We start from the raw sequence: 23,699 nt of genomic DNA, 5'->3' as shown, positions 1-23,699 counted from the left end.
TACGAAGAAACATGCATTTTTATATTTGCCCGACCCGCCGAGCGGCCTCTCGTAGAATATATATATATATATATATATATATATATATATATATGTATATATATATATATATATATATATGTATATATATATATACATATATGTACGTTAATAATCGGCAAATTTCGCGCGTGCTCCCTCAAGAGGTTAACTAATTAATAGAATAATTACCGTCCCGGCCTGATGAAATTTTGCCTTTATCGGTGGTCGTAATTTCGGCGAGCGAACTAATGAAATTTCTCTTAATATATCGCGCATAATCATTGATTTCTGTTGCGGAACAAATCTGCGGGAGCTATTGATACAACGGCAAAGTGAAAGGTAATTAATTAAGTCGTGTTTGCAGAACCGTTCGCTGATTGATTGCGTGGTCTTGCGTGGAATTGGTTTACACAATTATTTCACGGCAAGAAATTTAATGCGCAATCGCTGTGCTACCGTATATTTTCTCCTTGATAAATTACACCCCCTATACTCGTTTCGTGTATAAATTGAGTTTATAGTACGCGAAAATTCTTTTCAGCAAAAATTATTTCTTTTCCGGAAACATTTATCGAATAAAATAAAATGTTGTCGCGTAACAGATTATCGAATCAAATGATCAACAATGAAATTTTCATTTTCAATAAACGCGGAGTCTTGGGCTCTTACTCGTATACCCTTAGCAGAAACCCTTGATAAAATACGGCTAATAACCTAACGTCATATATATATATATATATATATGGCGGATGCGAAGTAACGCGTGAGAGAAAAGTGACGCGAAGTGAGTTTGCCGCGGCAGTATCATTAATCAAAGTTGCGCCCAAGTGCGAACCGGGGCAAAAGGTTGGAAATTATCGAACTTGCCAACGAGCAAGAGGGCCGACAGCATCGTTTGCGGTATCGACACGTCCATCGATCCCCGCCTCGCGAAAGGAGCGAAACAGTTTGGAGCGAACATATAACGCGATCGAATTACAAGAAGCGCCGCCGTTTTTTTTTTTTAATTTTTAATTTTTTTTTCTTTAATCGGACTGTTGAATGTCTGCTTCGAGGTTTATCGCTGGTACAGTGACTCTAGGCGAGAAAAAGAATCGACCTACCACGCCGACGACGCGTAGAGCAGGTGCAGACACACTTCTCGAGGCCGAGAGACGCGCAGCGTCTCTTCAACGTTTCACAGCTACTTGCCGTGCGACGCTTCCTTACGACCGGTAGAGAGCACACGTACTTTTGTAAATGCATTTGCATGCAGTGCCAGATGGTGCGACTTGCACGGTTATGTGTATACGTATATATCAATGGCACTCACCAAGTGACGTCTCTTGCCGGGATGATTGACTTTTTCACGCATCCCATTGTTTTTCTCGTTGTAATTTCGCATGATTTTTGTGTCGTTATCGTTGTTATTCTTTCTTGAAGACAGGAATGATTGCCTGCCTTAGCGTTTCGTTTACCCGAAGCATGCTTTTCTTAGATGTATTGGTGCCTGCGGAACGTGCGAGGTTACGGGAGAGATACATCATTTTCATCAATTTTATTCGGTGATGCGAATGCGTCTTATTTTTTTTTTTTTTTATATTATATTTTTATTGTATTTAATATGATTCTTTGATACATTTTTCAATAGTAATTGACAGGCATTGTTCTATAGTTAATACATATATTAAAGCTTTTTTTTCATATACAGATCGATATTTATCTCGCGAACGATTTTGTCGCATTGCGCTTTACATTCGGCTTGTACACGATTTTCGTTTGCTCAGAAATAAAATGTAAAAAGGAGAGCAAAATGTAACAGCGTAAAGCGACAAACTGCGAAGTAGCTTCGTGGAATAGGACGTTGTAGTTGTATAAAGCGCAGTCGGGTAGACTCTTTTCGCACGAAGCAATTTTCAGTGATGCTACGTGTGTCTGTGGAAAATTGTTTGAAAGTAGAGGACTATAGAGGATATAAATGAGAACTTTCAGACAGTGAGCCGTATCAAGTGCACAGCGATGCAACCTGAAACTGATTCGTGCAAAAAGGCGCTTATTAGATCGTCGCATTTAATGTTTGGTCGTGTATACCAATGTTGTTTCACTGAACTTGAGTGATCGAAGATATATTAGTACCGGCATGCGTCTGCCGTAAAAAAAAAAAAAAAAAAAAAAGAATGACATTTTACGTTTATATGTATATCTTGGTTTGTTAATTTCTCCATCTTTCGATTTCTTGGCAAAACCTTATCAAAAGGCAGCCAAGCGACGAGCGATGATATCACATAGATCATTAAAGTTTTACGATAATTATTGCATATTCTTTAATTTTGGATATTAGTATTATATTTGCGAACGAATAGTTGTTACACAAATAATTCAACTTGTGCCTGGACGTTTTTTTTCATCTCTTAATTTACCACTGAAAACATGGAAATTTTCAGGATGATATAGTTTTACACAAAGTTACGTTTGTTCGCAGACACAGACAGCTTTGGCATGTGTGAATGTATTTTGATTAACGCAAGCATTTCAAGATTTCGAGTTTACTTTTTTATATATATTTATATCACTTACAATATTACACAGGTGATCACATGCCGATTGTTAGGTACGTTTTTTTACTTCAATTTAATTTCCAATATCGGGAATAATTTTGTTCTCGCGATACGAGGAGAATTCGGTCTCCAAACTTGAAAGAGCGACGAGAAGAAGGAGAGGGAGAGATCTTGGAGTGATCAAAGTCAAATGTCTATTGTGTACATCCCGTGTCTTTCCTTTGCCGCGTACCTTCACTCGGTTAACATCGAATTGGTTTTTTTTCTCGTTTGTTCGCCCACAGTCGCGCGCCTTTTCCACTTTTCGTATTCTCGCCCTTTTTCCTATACTTTTGCATATATCCGCTCTCTTTGTCTCTCTTCTTCTTCCTCATCCCATATATATATATATATATATATATATATATCTTTTCTCTCTCTCTCTCTCTCTTTTTCTCTCTGCCTCCAACACGAACTCTAGTCGAGGCAATAAGATGAGAGTACGAGAGTACGCCACCTGTTTCCAAGTGTTATGAGACTTTCGGTCACGCCTGTGTCTCTTCACGTACACTTGGTAACTACATATGTAACACACAGCGCGGACACGGGAACGCCGCACATTTAGAACCTCCCGCAACCTTCGCTGCACCTCCGTTAACACCAACTTCCGCCCATCTACCCCATCGTCACCGCACTTTACTCCCGTAGTAGAATTTCCGAGATTATGTTGTGTGTGCGCCCCAGAAACCTCCCTTGTGACCGGAACTTTCTACTTCGGACGTAATCACTGCCAACTGTTCCGGCAAGATTCTTGATTAACACTTTTGTTGGCAATCGTCTCACGCGCCGATCAGAGATTCTTTTTTTCTTTTTTTTTCTTTCGTTTTTCCTTCTCTTTTTCCGTTTATGTCGATATATAATATCTTCTTTTAATTTAATTTCGAGAAATATTTGTCGGCTAGAAATTCGACATGTGTATAATGGAAACGTTGAAGGTTCGTATGTGTGTGTGTGTGTGCGCGCGCGCGCACGTGCGTGTCTATGTGTACCGTGTCTTTAAACGCAGGTAAGACTTCCGAGTTTAAGATGTCGCGCACGCACAGCTGTTCTCGTAACATTCAGTGAAGTCGTACTACCGGGGGAGTGCAAGAAGTATCGATCGTCGCGCAGTTGTAACCAGCTGTGCGCACGTATTTATCGCCGACGTCTAAAATCTTGAGCCTGATTTATTCTCCGCGAGAGATATACCGCGTATATCCCTTGAGAGATCACACTTAGCAATTTTTTTCTATTTATCACGTCGTATAACCAGTTTGCAGCGAGATCATTTCGACGACAACACAACGCTAAGTTAACACTAAGTTTTAGCAGCAGCAGCCATTTTTCTTATCGCAAGCAACTCGATCGTAATTTCCTTTCAAAGACACACACACACACACACACACACATATATATATAATCTACTTTTAACTTTTTAATAACTTTCCACGAAGGATGTCATATACGTTTCATACAAACGTTTTGTCCCTCGCGACTTTTGTCTCTGATATATTATATTTTATGTTTATTTACGTCTCGCCTCGCGTCACACTATCAAGAAACAATTTCGAGATAATCGCGAGCTCTCTTTCTCTCTCTCTCTCTCTCTCGAGAATTCTCGTTCATCCTCGTAACGTTTCCGCGGAAGGTTGAATTTTTCGACGAGAACGCTTCCATTCGCGCGCTTTGCCGTTATCTCGGTGTACCACTTACACAATGGGGGCATTTATCCATCGACTTTCCCCGCGTATATAAGTTACCGCGTGGCGCCATCGTATAGCGATAGTAATACGCTTCTCTCTTCTGTATGAACTACCGTAATGCCGAATGGAACAAAGCGTAGCAGCGGCAGCGAACGGATGGAGAAACTTAATCTTCCGGCGAACGCGTTCCGCAATGTAATGAATGCGAATAATACAGAAACGGTAAAAGGTACTCTCCCCAGTTATCAGGGTCTCTTATCGCGGTCGCCTGTAAATTAGAAACTTGTTGTATTACCGGCCTGTTTACGTATAGCAGATCGCATTGGGAGGGTAAAGGAAACCAAAAAAAAATCGTTTTCGCGAAATAACGAAATGCGATAAATGCGCAAATCGCCGATATATCGAGAAGACCTGGATACACAGGTATCTTTTTGGGTATACAACATCTCCCTTTCATATATATGTATATATATATGTGTACGTTCTTTTTTCCTCCCTATTTTTACACGCGACATTCATAGCGATATTCATCTTTGATAGAGAGCGAGCGATGATCGTTTTACCGCGCGGATCGGTAGGAAAAAAATAAACTTTCCGGACGTACGTTTCGGAAATAAAGGACACGATTTATTATGCAATATTTCGCGTTCGCATATACGATCCGGTTCTATAACCGTATGTAAACTGCCGGCGTGGTAGGGAGTAGTATATCACTCGTTTACTACATTTTTTTACGCGCGAAAGAGTAATTAGAACGGCGCGCGATGCCTTTGCATCGCCAAACCGCGAGAGGAGGGAAGAGATTATCGATTCAACAATTCCGCAAAACTATACGGATGAAAACAAAACAAAAAAAAAAAACAGACGTGTACGTACGTGGATGCACATCCCGTTGCATTCTCGATACGATGCTATACAATATCGGCGAGATGAATGTTCTAAAATAATCATCCGCGTCTTCACATTTTCGCGCTTTCTCGTTTCGACGCGAACAACTCGTTGAAATATGATGATTAATTTAGTCCGCGTCCGAATTGAAAATTACGGGATCTCTCGAAATATGTATTTTGACGCGACGAGTCGCGCGACGATCGATGTATAATAAACACACGCGTTACTCCTCCGCTTACCATATATGATTCACGCTTTATTCCGCCCGGCACTTTTGTCGCGTCCGATTAAAGACTCGATCGCACGAGGTCGCACGATCGAGCGGGTCGGATTTTGAGAGCTAGTTTAAACGCGATTGGTTTGCGGTTGGCTATTCGTCAGTCGATAGCGCGCTCTCGATAGCGGCTAATCGCGGACGAAAAGCGGGTGCAAACTTTATTTCGCGCTCGATGGCCACCACAATGCAACACCTCCCTTCCCACTTTCAACCTGTCCCACCATCATTCTCGTCCCACGCAATCCCGCGCGTACCCTCCTACTGGCAACCGGCCGTGAAAAAAGGTATAAAGCAGACTGCTGCGTATCTCTACAGGGGTGTCAAACGGGAATATTTTTGTTTTCGGATCCGATCCGCGGAGTTACGGGAAAACGTTTGCAATTATAAGCAAATACCCGCGATGCATCCATCCATCGATCGCGATGACTGCCGCTTTCGAATCGGACGCTTAGAGCCCGACTACTGTCCTATATATATATATAGTCGTGCATTTTCGAGATTTGTTTTATCGCTTTTATTTTTCACACGAATATATATGTTTATACACACACACACACACACACATACGCATATACACACGAGAGAGATACCGTAGAATCTTTATGATACGATGGAACGAGTGGAGAGAAGTATACGGGAAAAATATCGACACCGATTTATCGTCGCAACAAACAACAACTCGACGTGAAAGAAGGGATATCGACGATCAAATCGCGTTGACACGCGCGTTTGACACCCCGAGATAGTCGATTCTCTTCACCTTTCTCGCCCTCATGTGATATCTACTGTAACATACGTCTGTCACTCATTAAAAGTTCAGTAGTTGTTTCTTTTTGTTCTTCTATGATTTCTTATGATTTATATATGTTTTTGTTACAGGGGTCCCGCGAACATTTTCGGCTAGGCCTTACCGAGGAGGTTGGTTCGTTTGTTTGGTTTGCAATTAGGATTAGTCAGTAGATTTTTTTCTCTAAAAGCCCTAGTCCTTCTCCTTTTTCTTTCTTCTCTTCTCTCACGCGTATAGATTTCGCTTTTACATACATATATATAATATATACTCGTCTATCTCTTTCCCCTGTATTCTTACTACTCTTCTATCTATCTATCTCTCTCACTCTCTCTCTCTCTCTCTATATATATATACATATCTCTATATCTATCTATATATATTTCTCTATCTTTCTCACTATCTACCTTTCCCTTTATTCTCTTGATGCCTCGATCGTCGCTCGACTAACCATGCTAACACCAATCACCACCTTTGATCGTTACTAATCGTAGCATATATATCTATACATACGTACATGCAGACTCGATCCTTGCATATGTGTACTTAGACTCACACGTATCAAGTTGTATGTATACGCATATATATGGATATGTGTATATCCGATTGAATATATATATCGATTGATTTTTTCGTATCAAGCAGTGTGTGTGACGCCACCACCACTCCGACTCGATTGACACCGATTGACTTGTCTTCTCTTTTTTTTTTCATTTTTTTTTCCCTTTTTTTTTCTTTCTTTAATTTTTTGATCGAAGATTCGTACATCTCTAGCTTTAGTTGATCGATGTTTAGATATGTGATGAATTACGTCCTTATATCTGTGCGTGCCTTGTCAATGCGCGCGTCTCCCCTCCCCCTCTCTCCCCTTTTGTGTATGTACGTGTTCGTGTCGTTGCGTAGGGATGACCCGTAAATCCCGTCTGTTTGATCGTTCCATTTACTGATACTCGATATTTAGCTGTAATGATGAACATTAGATAGCCGATTGGATATTTAGTTTTAATGTTTCTCTCGAGAACGAGACTGTGCACCAATTATTATACCAAAGAGACGATACACTTTTGTCCGTATGCTGCTTTTGAAATCATTCCATTGAACGAATTCATTTATTTACCTCTCTCCACCTGTGTGTCTCTGGATTGAGATACTACTACTCGAGAGACGCGACTTTAACGAGCTCGCCGCCTAAACATTTTTATCATAATGCATGAGAACTAATATTTTATTCATCAGGTGTCGAATGAACTGTGGTGAAGCTCGGTGAAGAGGGAACGGCCGACTTCTACTACACCCTGTTTGCGGTAAGATACGCGATCATGATAATGGAAAACTTTCAATTTTTTGTATATTGCGCTTGGTTAACGAATAATACTATATAGCGTGACGATTCTCTCTCTCGCGCATCCGATATAATGCTTTCTTTACGAAAGAAAGTCTGATTTTTCACGAGGAGAGATCGCGTGCATTAGTATATAGCAAAATAATACCGTATTCTTATCAATCGAGCGACGTAATGAAAAAACTTTAAATTTTTTTCATCTTACATATTTTTCATGCGAATTTACAGATCCAAGATTGCTCGAACAATCTTTCCCGGATTAATTAATCGTAAAAGTTGTTCTCGCGATAATCGATTTTAATGAACGACTCTCGGATGATGCCTGTCGATCGCATGAAATGACTGAACGGATTAATGATCTAGACTCGCACTAAGTAAGCCGATACCGCAATTTTCGAGTCGCCTTCGAAAAATATCGATAAAAAGTCGCGCAGCGGAAACAAAAAGGGAAAAAACAGCGAGTTTTTTGCTTTTACCGGATTGACGTCTCGAGCGTCGAATCTCGTCGTCGTCTCGGAAGTCGAGAACGGGATCTACGACATCCCGTCGATGGCGACGTCGACGAAAACGTTCGACGATGATGTGAGCTCGACGACGTCCCTTGCAACAACGGTGTTTCCGTGATGCAGCCAGAATTTGATCGCGCGTAAGAGACGCAAAGTGTTTCACCTCTGTTTGGAGAAAAGATTCAAAGCTTTCTCTCCCGCTTTAAATGAAACGTACGAGATATTGTCCGAACGCGCAATTTTTTCGCGGTTTTTTTTTTCGACAGGTTTTTACGTCAATTAGCGCGCGAAATTTTACAGACACGTGTAGACCCGTTAATCGGTTGTTATTTCAGATAATAAAACATTGGATTCTGTTGTGCGAGAGAAGACGACGTGTGTATGCGTCGCACAACTCGAGTACATTATTGAGTCTAGCTGGATATGAATTTTGATTCGAATCTCCTGTTAATTTGTACTCGATGTTTTATTTCATACCGCACATATTGGGCCACACGATATAAGATTCGATAGAAATTGTAATTGAAATTTTTGTAGCTCGTGAGAATTTCATTAGCCGCCGTGTTATCTGAACAAATGTTTTATCGTCGCGAGAAATTCTTTCGGCGGCGAATTTAAAATTTCGCGCAATAACTGTGTGGGGAGAAAGAACGAAGGGAAAAATCCGCTTCGCAGTAATAATGCCGCGACCCGATTCACAGTCCTGAGATAATTTCGCGCTTGGTGGCAAAGGTCAGAATAATAGTCTGTCGCTGCATATTAAACGTCATTAAATTACGGGTGGCCGCCTTGGATTACCCCTTCGCTTACGCTTATAAGCCGCCTCGGTTTTACGAGCTAAGACGTACGGCCGCACAATGATGGCAGATAGGAAAGGAAGGATCGAGGGGGCGGATTATTCCGGTACTTAAAATTGCGCTTCTCCGCGATATCCCCGGCAATACTGCTCCGAGACGGATACGAATGCCGCGGATTTTTCTCCGCGATAAATGTAAAGCGCGACTTTCCATCCAACCGTGGCGCGAGACGATATGGACGGTCCTTTATAATTAAGCGAGCGACGTAATTGTCGTTGCATCATCACGTCATATATACGAATGTATTTTGGAATTAGACGGGAAATTGGCAGTAATTAATACGATCATACGTGAAATTAGATATATAACCATGGTGGATAATTATATTTTATTGTACCGCGTAATGTAATTACGTTAAATTTGCGCAACTGCGCGCGTTCATACTTTTCGGTTGATTTTGGCAAATTATCTATGTTCGCTTTTCTATTAACTTATTCATTAATTAAATCGTACGATTTAATTAAAGCGCAAATTATAATTAGATTCTTTCGCAATAGTGGATTATGTTATGGTATAGCTTTATATCAGTGATTTTGCAGCGTTATATGCCATATTATAGAAATATATTACTTTCATAATCGTGCGTTTACATTGTATTTCAACTCATCATTATTACATTATCAATTTAAATTGTAATAGTAAATCATAATACTCATATGGGCTAGCAAAATATCAAAATTATTAAACTTGTTCAAAACAAGTTTAATATATTTGAGCGTTATATGCCACATTATAGAAATATATTACTTTCATAATTGTGCGTTTATATTGTATTTTAACTCATAATCATTATATTATCAATTTTATAGTAAATTTTATATTTACCAGAATATCGGATCTATTTGAAGATTATGAAATTTATTATTAAATGTTAATGACATCATCAAAATATTCATGAGTTACTGAAGTATCAAAAACTAGTATTACCCTATCATAGATGAAGTATTATTAAACTTGTTTAAAACAGCTATATATGTATACAAGTATAATGTATAATTGTATATATAAATAAATTGTATATAAAATTGTATTGTAGCAAGGCGATGCTAAATATCTCTCTCTTATATATCTTTCAAAATTAATAGTTTATATGGTATTAACTATTCACTTGATTATTATTAACGCAAGAAACTTTGAGAGAGAGTTTCATTTCCCGCAGGGAAATCCGCGCGAGTGTCGGTGACTTATTAATAATCAAATACGATATGTATCATTGGTAGTTTAGAGACCGAAAGATAATTGATAATTGAAACGTCATTCTTGATGAGAAAAACAGAACTGTGTCTTTTCACGGGATAAAAATATACAGGATGTTTCTAAAACTGTGTCACAGATTTTAAGGGCGTTTTTAAGGGAGTAAAATAAGAGAAAAAGTTCCTATAAACGTGGGTCCAAAAATGCTTCCCCTTTGAATTATAGCCCTCTAAAGATGGGGGGAGATTTTTTCACAGATCGTTAAAAGTTTTTTTCTCGATTTGTAAAAAAATCTGCGAAAGCTACAATAAACATTTTTCGATTTGTTCACTCATCTTTAAGGGGATTAAAACTAGGAGGGAAAACATTTTTGGATCCATATTTATAGGAACTTTTTTTCTTATTTCGACTCCTAGAATACACCCTTAAAATCTTTGACATAGTTTTAAAAATACCCTATATATATATATATATATATATCGATAAAAGGAATGTTTTCTCTCGCCAAAGTAAGCGTCACGGATGAAGTTGAAGAAAAAGGAAGAAAGAGAATATTCGTGTAGAATTATTCGTCCTCGATAGAGAGACATCTGCGTCCGAATGTTCGCTCCGTTGTTGTTTCAAATATATATCGGGAGGGTGTATACATATACATATAGCGGCTCCCGTCGTACGGACCTGACATCTCCGACCGAAACTCCGCGCTACTCTACTCGCTCGCGTACGTCGCGTCGCGCGGCGTAACTTCCTCGATGAAAACTGCATTAGCGGAGTTACGGAGACGAAGGGCGGAGGCCTCGCTCGCACACGGAGCGCGCGCCTCGGACAGGTGCAGTGGCACGCATCGCGCGCACACGCGATCGCGACACGTGTTGTATGTTGTATGCGCGCGACGTTAAGGGCGAAGGCGGAACATCGGCAGACAACACACGGCACTTTCTCGCTCTCTCTCTCTCTCTCTATCTCTGCATTGTTTCGGCGCGGGCGAATTTCAACCCCCGTCGCGTCCCGTCGGGGCGAAATTCCTGTCAACTCCGTTCGTCGCCGCGTGCCGAGTTGAATAATCTCTCTCGGTCGTGTATTATCTCTCCCGTGTATATGTACGAAGTCTATGAACGATAAGCGAGCCTAATTTAAGGACGCGTGTGCGTTCGAGCGCCGCACGCGCGAGGATATTAAATTGGCACTGCTCTCCGGTGACTTTATAGGAATGCCTGTGAGAATACATTTTTTTTTCTAATGAAGTGAATGTTATGAAATGCATAACGTCATGTAACATATGTGCCACAATAGACATTCGTAATGTAGCGCGACATGAAATTTTCAAGTAATATTACGTTCGTGCACGAAATTTCGTTACCGCCGTGAACATGTAGTATATATACGCAGCAGATAATATAGGAGCGAAATAAGTGATGCTTTATATTAAATTAATTTTTAAGTGAAACGTGACATGTCAAAAATAGCTTAAAAATACAGTCGAGAAATAATGTTGATTTTATTCTATAGTTGGCCAGCAGGTCATAAAAAGCGTGGATTGAATGATTTTTTCTCCACGAAAAGCGCAAATTGAAGAAATTAGTATCATTGTCAATAAATTTTGAAAGGCTATTTATGATCAGTCTTAGTTTTTATTTTCGAATATACAAATTATTCCTCAATTTTCCAACGAGATAAGCGATAGTCAAAATGTTGGCAATGTATTAAATGAAAATTGAAAGCATTTTCTCCACGAAAAGCGCAAATTGAAAAAATTAGTATCATTGTCAATAAATTTTGAAAGGCTTCTATTTAGGATTGCTTTTTACTTGGAACTAGGTTAATACCTGTTTCTGGAAAAATATATATGATCAGTCTTAGTTGTTATTTTCGAATCTACAAATTATTCCCCAATTTTCCAACGAGATAAGCGATCAAGTCAAAATGTTGGCAATGCATTAAATCAAAATTCAAAGCATCACTAATACCTACATTTATGAAAAAAAAAAAAATGATTGTAGCGATTATCGAAAAATATGAAATTGCGCGGAGCAAATGCGGCTCGCTTAACTGAATACAATAACACTCTCTGCCATTCTGGAAGGAAATATGGGTCGATGGGACACATCTTGTCTTGTTATAGGGCATTATTTCTTTATTAAGCGATCTGAAAGTTCCGCCGCTATGGCGAAAGTTTTCTTAGTCGCCCCCTATTTCTTTCGAGCGACCGCGTTTTACGGAGACGACGATGACGGTTATGGGATATAGGGGATGCCGAATGGTACGAGGAGAGCGTACTACGTGGAAACGGTTCGTAAAGCGTGCCATCGACAAATCATTCGAAGGGAAGCGCGCCGCTCTGCCGCTCTTCCTACCGTTTCTATTCTCCGCTCTGGCTGCCTACCCTACGGACGATTTGATTTATACATCGGTGTTGATTACAATTGATTTCAGTCCCGGGCGCAGGTGAATCCCGGCCAAACGGACGTCGCGTCGCTTCATTGTCGCGCGCGTTTCTCGTTCTCCTTCCTCTTTCCGCCGCACATGCGATGTATTACCTCGGGTCCTCCATACATAACGCGTTAGAGAAACGGGGGATGATGGTTTTTAGAATATCTCGAACGTCCAACAAGTTTGCCAACAGAATCGTCAAAATTATACCTTTTATCGTGAACGAAATATCCGCGTTATTATATAGGTACATCGTATTAATATTATCTTATGTGTATAACATATACATTTATTTCTTTATGCATAGACGGGAAAAGAGGTAGAAATTGAAACGATGCGCAAATATAACATTGCATATACAAAATTAACATAAAATAGATTCGATCCAAGAGCGGAAGCTATCTCGAGAAACGAGGATATCTCTGCCGTATGATTTATTTAAAATCGCGATAGGACTGTATCGTTTTAAAAATACATTTCGGGATATACCCCTGCGTCGTCGGAGACTCGAGAAATTGTCAACTCGTATAAACGTGCCTTCTCCTCGTCGGAACGTATTCGCGCGCGCAAACATACGGAAACCGTTCGCGAGCGACGCGACGTTTCCGCGCGCGTTCAACGGGGCGGCGAGTACGTGATTTCATTTGCGATACCAACTCACGAATCGTTCTACATCCGCTGGAAATATGGGGCCTCACGTTCGTCCGTCGCCGTCCGGCCGCGCTCCATAAAGCACCGTCGGTCCGGATCACCGGGCGTTTAGCGGCCGAGGGAGGAATCGGCGCGCAAAGCGGCTTCCCGAATTTATGCGAACGCCATCCATGTTCGGCATCGAAAGTAGGTATTCGACCGGATCGTTCTTACATCGAGCGACATCATTTCCCGGAACGACGTTAATCATTTTGTTCCTTTGTAACCGAGGGGGTAACCACTAGCTAAAATGTTGTCCCACAGATTACATGATTTCATTTGATTTCATGATTTCATCTAATTACAAACGATTTCATCTGATTATAAATGATTTCATCTGATTACAAATGATTTCATCTGATTGCAAATGGATTTTTTTCATTACATATGAAATCATTTCATAAAAGTAATGATTTCATCTGATTACACAATGCATTTTCGTGATTGCACATGTAATCATTTAGGATTTTATGTGACACATAAAATTATAAATAGCATTTTATCTTGAATTTGATCGCAATTTACTACGGAAAGTGCTCGTGCCACACATGATTTCATCACAGATTTCATAATGATTACACATGATTCCAATGATTACACGAAAATTCAAAATGATTTCTGCTGACTACATATGATTTCATTATGATTTCTAATGATTCCGCATGATTTCATTTGACTTTATCAATTACATCTGATTGCAAACGATTACACGGGATTTCATAAGGATTTCATAAGGATTTCGGGGACACTGTCCCACGATTACATCAAGTGGTTACCCCCTCGTTTGTAACACCGAGATCCCTCTCTCTCTCTCGCTCTCTCTTTCGTTTAATTTCATATAAAATCAACGTACACCTTTCGTATTAAACGTTGTCGCGAAGAATTATATTTTGTAAGTACAAGAGAGAGAGAGCCGTGGAAACGCACACTTTGTTTAATCGTACGGGATGTTTATACCAGTGTCGAGCACGTCCGCGATGAGAAACGTTGGTGCGCGCAACGACATGTAAATAGCTTTTATTGCTCGATATCGTTCCACGACAAAATAGCGTATTTCTGTCGCACGGTCGGCTGCAAACGCAACGGCAAATTCATTTTATCGTCGTGACTCGCCATCTGAGAAGCATTCAAAGCGAATAAATTAATACTCGCTCAGTCGCGAGCGGTCGCCCGATTTTCGTCGGGCGCAATTTACCTCTGTCAGTACGTTCGCGGAACGCTTTATTGAAGCTTTATACGCTTAACTTTTAATTTTACTCTGTTCTCTCTCTTTCTATCCCTCTCTGTCTGAATAGCCGTCCGATACAGCTCGCGCGCGTGCGTTATAGCATTTAACGAAACAACATTCTTCATAAACATTGCATTCGCTATTTACTCCAATAAAGCGTAAAAATTTTATTGCTTTTTATATTATTGCGTCTCCGCGACTATGATGCTGAAACCAGACAAAGACTTTAACGAACGAGCGAAAAACGTTGGTGTAGCGTTGATTCGCCGAAGAGGATTATTTACATCCGATTATATCTGTTTGAAAAATTTCTTGAAACGAATAAATTTATCGAACTTTCGCGTATATCGATGACGCGGCGCACAATGGACAGGGGAGATGAAAAGCTTTATCACACGATTTCCGTTTGACCACATATCGCCGGCGCGCGATTCTTCCTTGTCGTTCCCCACCCACCTCGCTTCCTCGTTTCCGACATGGCAGGTACCCCCGATAAGTGTTTTCTTCGGGGCGAATGATTGGCAGGTGAATACCACGCGCGGCGAGAATTTCCATCACAATGCCGCTCAAGATACACACAACCACCACCCGAAGGTGTATGTGCAAAATAAGAGGGCGACGAGCACTACGAGCAAGGTATCCGCCTGGTTACCCTCGGTAGGACACAGGAGAGTGCGGAGAGACGAGGGAAGGATTCTCGATGGTGGTTCGAGTCTCGAGTAACGCCCTTTGCTGAGATGCTCTCAGCGGTGGACGACGATGTTCCTATCCACTTACCTATCTGGCTATCCGCGGGGATGGGTCCGACAGAGGCCTGGCCATGTCGGCTTGGCTTGGTCCGAGAACCCTCAAATGACCGGCTATTGTGCCTCGCTAAAGGGCGAAAAGGACCGTCCATCCGTCCGCCGTCTGTCCGTTCGTCTACACCCTCAACCGCTCGGATCCCCATCTACGGCGCGGCATTTCGTGGTCGACCCTTGATTTTCAAGCCGCGTGCCGTACGTCAGACCACTCTCACCCCTTTCCGCTGCTTCCTTCAACGCCGTTTAATTGATATTTCCACAGCCTCTTTCTCCCACCTTTCCAAGAAATATTATTGAAAACTTAAAATTACGCAATCAAATTTTCAAGGATTTTTTTGGTAAAAACGTTTTAAATTATAATCTCGTAAAATTTAAATTATATTTGTATTATATTTATAATATACTATATATATGTAATATGCGAAAAAAATGAAATTTTTATGAATTTTGAGATTTCTCTCTCTCTGTCGGCGCTCATAATGTAATATCGATGGAATAATTTTCCAAGCATCGAAAAATACATATTTCATTTTCCCTCATTTCAATAAATAATTTTCTCATTGAATATTATTTCTCTTTAATTTTACTGTATTTTTGATCACTTTTCACAGAGTATTTTTGATATTAAAATTGAATTTCTTCTGCTTTTCTAGGATAATTAATTGGGCAAACTAATGTAACGCGTGTATGTATAGTGACATTGATTTTCTTACAATTATTGTATCTATTTCATTTTCCATTGTTTTCTCGAAATCTTCATTCGGCTTTTTAGAACCGCGTATTTCCGTCTGATTTTTAAATTAGCGACAAGCTCATTGATCGCGATTTCCGTCGATTGACAATGAATAACACGGAGGCTCATGATTCGATAAATCTGTCGTGCGATTCGAAGCGTTGATAACCCTGCTGGTAGCCTCGCTGTTACAATTCGCATCAATGATCGATTTCGCGCGACGTTTAGCGCGACGCTATTGCGATTTTATGTGGCGTTCGCGTAGAATTCTAGATATATCGAGCGGGTAACGGAATATGTTTGTCTTCTCGCACAATGATTTAGCCGACGCGATACATCCTGCAAGTAACCTAGTTTCTACTCTTTGTCAGCTATTTCAATCGCCAAAATGGTCGACATCGCTGACAGAAATGGAATATCTTGAATAATATAAAGCAAGAGAATAAACGCATCTAATGGATCTCGAGGATCGAAAGAATTTAATTCGTAACACACTTGCGCTGTTGATCTTTGTAGCAATGAAGTGTTTCCTTAATTAGATCTGATTTTTTTGTTATTTTATAAATGAAAGAAATTGAGGAATTGGAAATAAATCTTTTTCTAAAGTAGGTCAAATAATCTTCAACGTCACAGTATATTTTCGAACGTAATACTTTTTTTACTACACGTTTAATTTTTTAAAACTTTCGCCAATAAGCCGCTTGCCAGAACATAAATGAAGAATCTTGTTATTTATTCCCTCGGTATTTCCTTTGACAAATAAGAGTTTTTTTTCTCCATTGCCGATTGCTCATTATATAAAAATTATTAGCTCGCGCGATTCGAGCAAAATTATTTGTATTATCTTTCATCATTTTTACGTTGAATATTAAAATGGAATTAATGTATCGACTACCTTCCTCTCAAGATGTAATAAACAACGCTCCAGTATAATACCAGTATTACCGGAGTTTTGAAACTTGTTATATCCTTCCGACGTTCTACCTTTTTATTTACGACAACGGCCTAGTTGTGTGTACGTGTGTATATGTGTACAGCGAATCTAGTTTGCCCAGAGAATACGCAATAAGCTCTTCCGGTTTACGGTCGACCCCGGATACTGGAGAAATCCCTGCGGCTCCGACTCCTGTTTACTGTCATTGCGATCGGTATTGCGTTTTTTACGTTTACGTAACGTGTGCTGATGTTTTTAAGCCATTTTGCATTAACGTAACGTATCATTTGGAAAACTTTACGATAAGCTTACCGGCGAAGCTTATTCGGTGAATCAAAGATTAGTTAAAGCAGCTATAGAGTTTCGCGAATATTCATAAGTATCAACAGAAGAAGGAATCCGAATAACCGTACATCTCAGGATTATTAAATGTTTCCTCTACATTCTCTTTATCTCAACATTTTGAAGCCGGATAAAAGCAACTCTAATAACGAGGTGCGTTTTCATTATTCCCGACTGCGAAATGAGAGATATTTCAGTCTTTGTGAGTCATCCTCCCTCTTCCTTCATTGCCGAAGTTTCTGCTACATTTGAAAGACTGCACCGTAGATTCGTCCAATTTGCTATAACGTAGTAACAGTCAAAGTATCGCAAATGTAGACAGAAGAATTGCGATGTACATACACATAAATGCAAGAAAATGTATCGAGGTGTATTGAAAATTTGCTTGTTTTTAAGGACAGAATAGCTCGATGATGTTTTCGTCGAAAAGATAAGTGGAAACGCAATGGGACTTTATATGAGAGAGAGAGAGAGAGGGAGACTCTACGTTTTATAAAACCATATCAACGTTTTTGTTCTGTCGTCTTCCGATCGAAAAGTCCTGTCCTTGCGTTAACGTCGACTGGCTTTTATCCGGCGCAGACATATAAAGCTACATCACTTTAAAGTCAATATCAACTAACTGTGCTCCACAGCGATAGTCGCGTAGTTCATTATAAACTCTTCTGATGCACTTTTGATCGGGCTTTTCAGAGATCCCGTCGGTCACTAGTTTAATTAATCATCTCTTTTTTTTCTGTACATCTTTTTAAACATACGTTTGACAGAACATTGCACTGCAAGATATCTATTAGTGCGACGAATGTATATATGTATATCGTACATTTATATATTTACTTTTGTGCGCACGTGAATAAGATTTAAATTTCAATATGTATGATACAAATTTTACTAGATTCATTACTTGTAAAATTATCAATTTTTATTATTTCATAATTACAGAAAAAAACTCTACGCATGTTTTATGAATTGCAACATTTTCAGCGCTTTGCTTTGTTACGTGCGCGATGGTATTTAATCACATCTATATAATCTCGCGAAAAATCTTTCATTTGACTGCGTTACTTTTCGTAAACGAGAAACTTTATCATAAAGCATATATATCTCGCATAGCGCGGCTTACATTATGCTTTAAGCCAATTTAAAAAATGCAGATACAAAGTTGGACACTTGTAAAATGTACGCACATACACTTTAAATTCTGTTTCCCTTAGATATAGGAGAGAAAGAGGCAAATTTATATAACAATTTGTTTAACAATTTATGCAATTCATGTTTATCTCGTATAATTCTTTCGACGAAGAAATATGTATTTAGTTTGCGCGATTTTTTTTTTGTTACACAAAATGCAAAGTCAAAAATTTAACAGAGCTGAGCAAGTTATTACAAATGTCTTTGTGCGTTTAATTAATTAGAATGGGCCTGTGTCATCTCACGCTCACATTGGCGACAACGGGATGAGCGTGCGAAGTTGCCGAGATATACCGGGATTAAGAGACGACCGTAGTACGATTGTCTGTTAAAGGACACTGATCCTAGCTGTAAATTGCCACAAGCCCGCGACAAGACTCGTGTACACGTTAATCAGAACTAAGGCGCGTTGGATGGAGGGTGACGTGTCGTTGTCACGCGACCGCACGAATCCCACGGGAAGAATCTAAGTCGCAGGATTTCCGAAAACGTGTCAAGACCTTGTCATCAGAAATTCTGTATTCGAATACAGGTAGTCCTTAAAATCAATTAAAAAAAAAACGAAATTACGCTCAATCGGTATTTTAATTATTAAAGCATTACAAACGGATTTTTTAAAATATTTTATATGATTTGCATTCATAATTCTTTGAATATTTAAACGATTATTTATTTAATTTTTATTTATCCAGAAAATCTTCACAAAAATTTCTACATAGGATCAATTTCAATTAAATCTTGATGACATGAAATAATAATTGATAGTGTATTTTTGTTTGTCTGTAAATTAAGATCCGTCTCCGAAGAATAGAACTCACTGTTATTTTTTTTCTACTTGTGACCGACAATTTTAATTTATATATTCGTGTTTTATGCACAAAAATACACAATTGTATTGTAAAGTTTCGACAGTATTATCAACGAAAACATTTTTTCATTGCAAAAATATATACACTGATAAATTATTAAATTAATGGTCTCAATTCATTGTAAATATATTTTGCGTTTTAACTATGACTCAACTATATAACTTATATTGACTATGTATTGCGGATTTTTTATTAGAATTTTATGTATTTATTTATTATCGTTATTTATTATCACTATTTTTTTGCGCACTGAAGAGGAGCAAGTAGAGCTCGAAACGTTTGTATAATTATTATTTCAAATTAAGAATTTTCTTCTCAATAATAAAATAATATCGTATTGCTCGTTACACATGGCCTTAATTTAATAATTTGTCATTGTTTTTATTGTCATACGAGCTTGAGCATTGGTATGTAATGTTTTGATTAGGTATTAATTTAGCATTGCAAAAATATATACTTTTTTCATTGTAAATATATATTTACGTCACAAAATTTATGAACATTCTTTGTATGAAAATATATGAAACAACATTTTAGATTTAGATCAGTTTGTAGCTCTATTTAAAAAATATCATATCGTCTTGAATTTTCAACGTTAATAAGATGTTCGCTTCCAAGTACTATCGAATTACATTTAGGAGATCGTATATCATCATTTGAGCATATCGTAGTGAAGAGATTATACGTCGTCAAAGTTAAAGAATACAGCAGCAACGTAATATGTCGTTAATTACGAGATTGAGTGAAACGGGGTTATATATTGATCGCGTGACTACGTTATATATAATCTAAAAGCTTATTTGGGTAAAAGACCTCGTTTTGAAGAGTGAACAGCTTAAAATATACGCTATACAATTTTTGCACTTGTCGACGGGTAATTGGCACACATTGCATTTTATATATATCTCTTGATTTTTAATAGACTATTAAATTCCAATATATTTTTATATTCTAATAAAACATATTTAATAATTGATATTGATTTTAATAATGCAAACGGTTATTCTAACCTGAAATAACATTCAATATTATTCTATTTGTATACCGAAAAGTTATTATTATATAGTAAGATATATAAATGTATAAACATATGGACATGTATAATATGATTATGGTAATGAATTTGTTTTGATTTTTCACATTTATGATAGAATATTTAATTTTTGAAATGCATAATGTTAATCGATTTTCAATATTAAATTCGCTAGAATTTCGCTAGAATTCAGATAGAATCCTAAATCGCGGTCAGTTTCTTTAAATGTTCTCTTGCATTTCTCGCATTCCTCTGTAAATTTATACAATTTTGGAATGATTTTTGTATGAATTTCGTTTGTAATACCGTATTATAGTCAGAGAACTTAATAAAACGGGGAATGTTATGCACGTCGATTGTGCACATACATAAAATTCCGTGGTCGTTGCAATCGCCTTATGTTTTTATAATTTCGCGTGCCGACAAAAAGTGGCTTTTACAAGCAACGATGATGATGGACACGCGAGTCAGATCCGTGAGATATATTTATATCAGTTCTATGATTGTGCACGAAATCTTGTCGTTTTGCAAAAGGAAGAAAGGACAAACTGCTCCGAATAAAAAAAAAAAAAAAATCGCGCACATACAAAAAAGACGAAAGTAAATCACAATATCAGAGATCTAGAAATATTACATGCGTTATATTTTTAAATGTGTTTTATCATCTTTTAATATTATTTATAAAAATCTTGTACTTTCCAAAATTCGTGCATCATGTATATCTTTATATTGCAAGGTTGTTGTAAATTTAGGTCTTTTTACAAAAACTACTTTCTGCAAAATATTGTCCTATATAAAAATTAGCTTTATAAAAAATTGTAGCTGCTAGTTTTTCACAAAGATGTAAATATCTATATATAACACTGCAAAAATACTGTTTCATAATTTTTCATCTGAAAAAGCTGATATCAAAAAAGCTGCGCTTATATTCCATTTTTGCCTTCTGCTTTGCCTTCTCGTCTGTTTAGATATGTTGATACCGTACTCAACTGTAATTATATCCGAATGGCGAGGGGAATAAGAGAATAAGAGAGAGAGAGATAGAGAAAGCGAAATATATACATACATATATGCATATGGGGAAATGCGATAGAGGAAAAGCGCGCAGCAATGCTCATTCGCAGCAGCAGGGGTTGGGTCGCGAACCGCGACTGCAAAACGGCACTGCGCGGGGCCGCGATTGTAAATCAATTAGCTCGCATTGTAAATAAATCACCGTTTTACAACTCCACCGCGTTGCGCCGAACGACATCCGTATGAAATTTATTGTCCATTTTCGTCCGTTTCGCTTTGATTTCGGAACAACCATAGCGCCGTCGTCGCGTCGCGTCGCGTCGCGTCGAATGGGCGAATACCCTTATTGCCAGCCGGCACAACGACACTTTCATCCCCTCGTGTTCGCCCGTCTTAACGATGTCGAATGCGCAGCGAATTTCGCCCAACCTTAATTAAGCGAACGTCGAGAAAAAAAATTCAACGCCCGTTTAATACGATGATATTAAATGCTAAATACGGTCAACCGAGAGGGTGGGATATATTTGTTGTTGAAAATCTCTCGACATTTTGCCGACTAATACCATAACGGCTGCGGTCCACAATGCATTTCTCTCATCGAAGAACGAGCCAGCGCGGAAACTTTTCTTTCCTCTTAGTTGTTTTAAGCCACCATAAAGAGATTTCGCAAATCTATCCGAGAGAGAGAGAGAAAGAGCTAAGTGGTATTAATAAATCGTCCGCGCTGTCCCTCAAAGTCCTCCCTCGAGTTACGCTTGCGAGTTAATCGCCTTTTCGTGCTTTGGAGTCGTCATTGCTAAAGACACAACTGGACATGTAGCCACGCTATTTTGCGCATCTCCGACGAATGTGGCGCGAATGCGCCGACCTCCGAGATCAAGGGGAAAAAGTAGACGTTGCGAGACAAGGAGTAGTCACAACGAGAGATGAGTTAGTTGCTTAACTGGCCCGCGGTTACGCGGAGAAACAGAGAAAGAGAGAAAGAGAGAGAGAGAGATATGCGAAGTGCTATTACGTCTTCTGAATGGAGGCGACCTCGGGGCTCGGTTGTAATTTCAGGAAATAGCAATTTCCAGGCCAATTAGTGCGCGAAATATTGCAAAACAATACGGGCGAGCTTGACGCGCGTACAATATAGCCGCGGCGCTGCGCCACCCTTGCCACACAATGGCAACAATTCCTCCCCTCCTTTCCCCTCGTCCGCCTTATGCGTATATGCCGTACACGTTGCTGCCGGGCGACAACTCCGATTCGGTCCGAGTACGGTTCGGTGACGTTAGTTACCCCACGAGCTGTGTAAATCCGGGTGCGACTGTGCGTTTCCCCGGGTGTTTCACGCTACTCGGTGCATATACTTGACGAGAAAAACAAACCGATCCCACATTTACATACGCCATCTTAATTCTCGAACCAGATATATCGTTCCGCGCGCGTATATAGCTCGTTTGATGTTGTAATAATATTTTATTATTATTAATGCAAACATCGCGCGAGGATCTCATGTGCGCGCGCGTTCTATATTTTTGTAAGTCTAGTCTGTAATTATTCGTCTGTAATTGCTCGCTGATAGCGAGGCTACATTCGCCACACCGTATACGTACTGCGTTATATTTGTCGAAGCTGGGATATCATAATCGCGGCGGATCCCGCGATTATCAAAGATGCATGCGGACACACCGGGCCGCATTCGCTGTATGGACGCGGACCGAATACGTGTAATAATGATAAATAATCGCGCCGTTCCGTGTCGGTTGATTTATAGTATTACGTTATCATTTATTTATACACCATTTTAATAATTCCCGTTGCTGTGCGCCACGTTGCTACCATATAGGTACACATCGCGCCGATAACACGCGAGAGATACGATAGCGTGGACTATGCGTGCTCCATATTACACACACACACACACACACACACACACACATATATATATATATTATATATATAATAAATTAGGCCGTCAATTAATGTTTCGCGAACGCATTTTATATTTTTTTTTCTTATACACACACACACACACACATATATATATATGTGTGTGTATAAGAAAAAAAATATATAAAATGATATGAATAAAAAAAAATTGATATATATATATATGTGTGTATAAGAAAAAAATATATAAAATGCGTTCGCGAAACATTAATTGACGGCCTAATTTATTATGCATTCGAAGCTTCGTATTCGTAGCTTTCGATTCGGACAGTTGCGTCTCCCTCGATACTTGGCAAGGCACCCGCGCCTGATTATCTCTGAAAAATCAAAGACCTCGGCTCCGATTAGATCCATACGTGCG

General features: G+C 39.0%; 1 protein-coding gene across 4 annotated transcripts in view; it reads left to right on the top strand.

The window, feature by feature from the left end:
- The window catches only part of LOC114945212 (synaptogenesis protein syg-1), a 281,456-nt gene that overhangs the window by 37,033 nt on the left and 220,724 nt on the right, over positions 1-23,699 (top strand). For 3 of the 4 annotated variants that reach the window (XR_014924590.1, XM_029321321.2, XM_029321320.2), the window contains exon 3: positions 6,327-6,365. The exons of the other annotated variant lie outside the window; for it this stretch is intronic. Coding sequence is in view for 2 of the 3 variants with exons in the window: in XM_029321321.2 (XP_029177154.2) it covers positions 6,327-6,365 (39 nt within the window). In the remaining variant the exon portion in view is untranslated. The remainder of the gene's footprint in view (positions 1-6,326; positions 6,366-23,699) is intronic. 4 annotated transcript variants of the gene reach the window in all.

Source organism: Nylanderia fulva, unplaced genomic scaffold (assembly GCF_048542155.1).
Source record: "Nylanderia fulva isolate GAGA-0341 unplaced genomic scaffold, ASM4854215v1 Scaffold2, whole genome shotgun sequence".
Classification (NCBI taxonomy): Eukaryota; Metazoa; Arthropoda; class Insecta; order Hymenoptera; family Formicidae; genus Nylanderia; species Nylanderia fulva.
The sequence above is the reverse complement of the archived record's forward strand: the minus strand, read 5'-3'. Positions and strand labels throughout refer to the sequence as shown.